Here is an 868-nt window from a genome sequence, read left to right on the forward strand (position 1 = left end):
GCTCAACAAATATCACAGGTAGATTATAGATTAAATTTATATAACTTAGAGATGTAGCAATTTTTATTAAATTGTTTACGGATTTGTGATATAATTACGATAATATTTAGGATTTCAGGAATTTAGAATTTTAAGAATTTATTCTAGAATGAAACAGTTCAACCGGTATTGATACCGGAAAAAGGAAGACCATTAGCAGTGGAAACAATGAATTCCGCAAGTTCATCAAACATGAAGCATGAAGTTGATACGACTGCAATAGGTGAAACGACCCTGGCAAATTTGATAGCTCGTCCACCATCGACAAATTTTTCATCACTTTACCTCCATCAACGGTTCGTAAAATTGAATCTATAATTTTTTTTCCAAATCTAATATTTACTTTTTTATTTGTTCATTTGTTTATTTCTTTACTCATCCATTTATTTGTTTATTTATTTACTTATTTATGTGTTCATTTATTTACTTATTTATTCATTTATTTTACTTACTTGTTTGTTTATTTATTCATTTATATATTTATTTATTCGTGTGTTTTACTTATTTATTTATTTGTTTGTTTGTTTTTTTTTACTTACATATTTGTTTATTCGTTCGTTTGCTTATTTACTTACATATTTATTTATTCGTTTCTTTGCTTATTTATCCATTAGTTTGTTTATTTATTAGTTTATTTATTTATTTATTCATTTATTTATTTGTTTATTTATTTATTTATTTATTTATCTACTTATTTATTCGTTTCCTTATTTATTTGTTTATTTATTCATTCGTTTACATATTTATCTATTCGGTTATTTATTTATTCATTGGTTTATTTATTTATTTATTTATTCATTGGTTTATTTATTTATTTATTTATTTAATT

General features: G+C 22.0%; 1 protein-coding gene across 1 annotated transcript in view; it reads left to right on the forward strand.

The window, feature by feature from the left end:
- Positions 1-357, forward strand: part of LOAG_18151 (hypothetical protein) — a gene marked incomplete at both ends in the record, with an annotated part of 1,957 nt that extends 1,600 nt beyond the window's left edge. The window contains one exon of the mRNA XM_020450817.1: positions 148-357. Within this exon, the coding sequence (XP_020305453.1) occupies positions 148-357 (210 nt within the window). The remainder of the gene's footprint in view (positions 1-147) is intronic.
- Between the last annotated feature and the right edge of the window lie 511 nt (positions 358-868).

This window comes from Loa loa, assembly GCF_000183805.2.
Source record: "Loa loa unplaced genomic scaffold supercont3.208, whole genome shotgun sequence".
In the NCBI taxonomy this organism is placed as follows: domain Eukaryota; kingdom Metazoa; phylum Nematoda; class Chromadorea; order Rhabditida; family Onchocercidae; genus Loa; species Loa loa.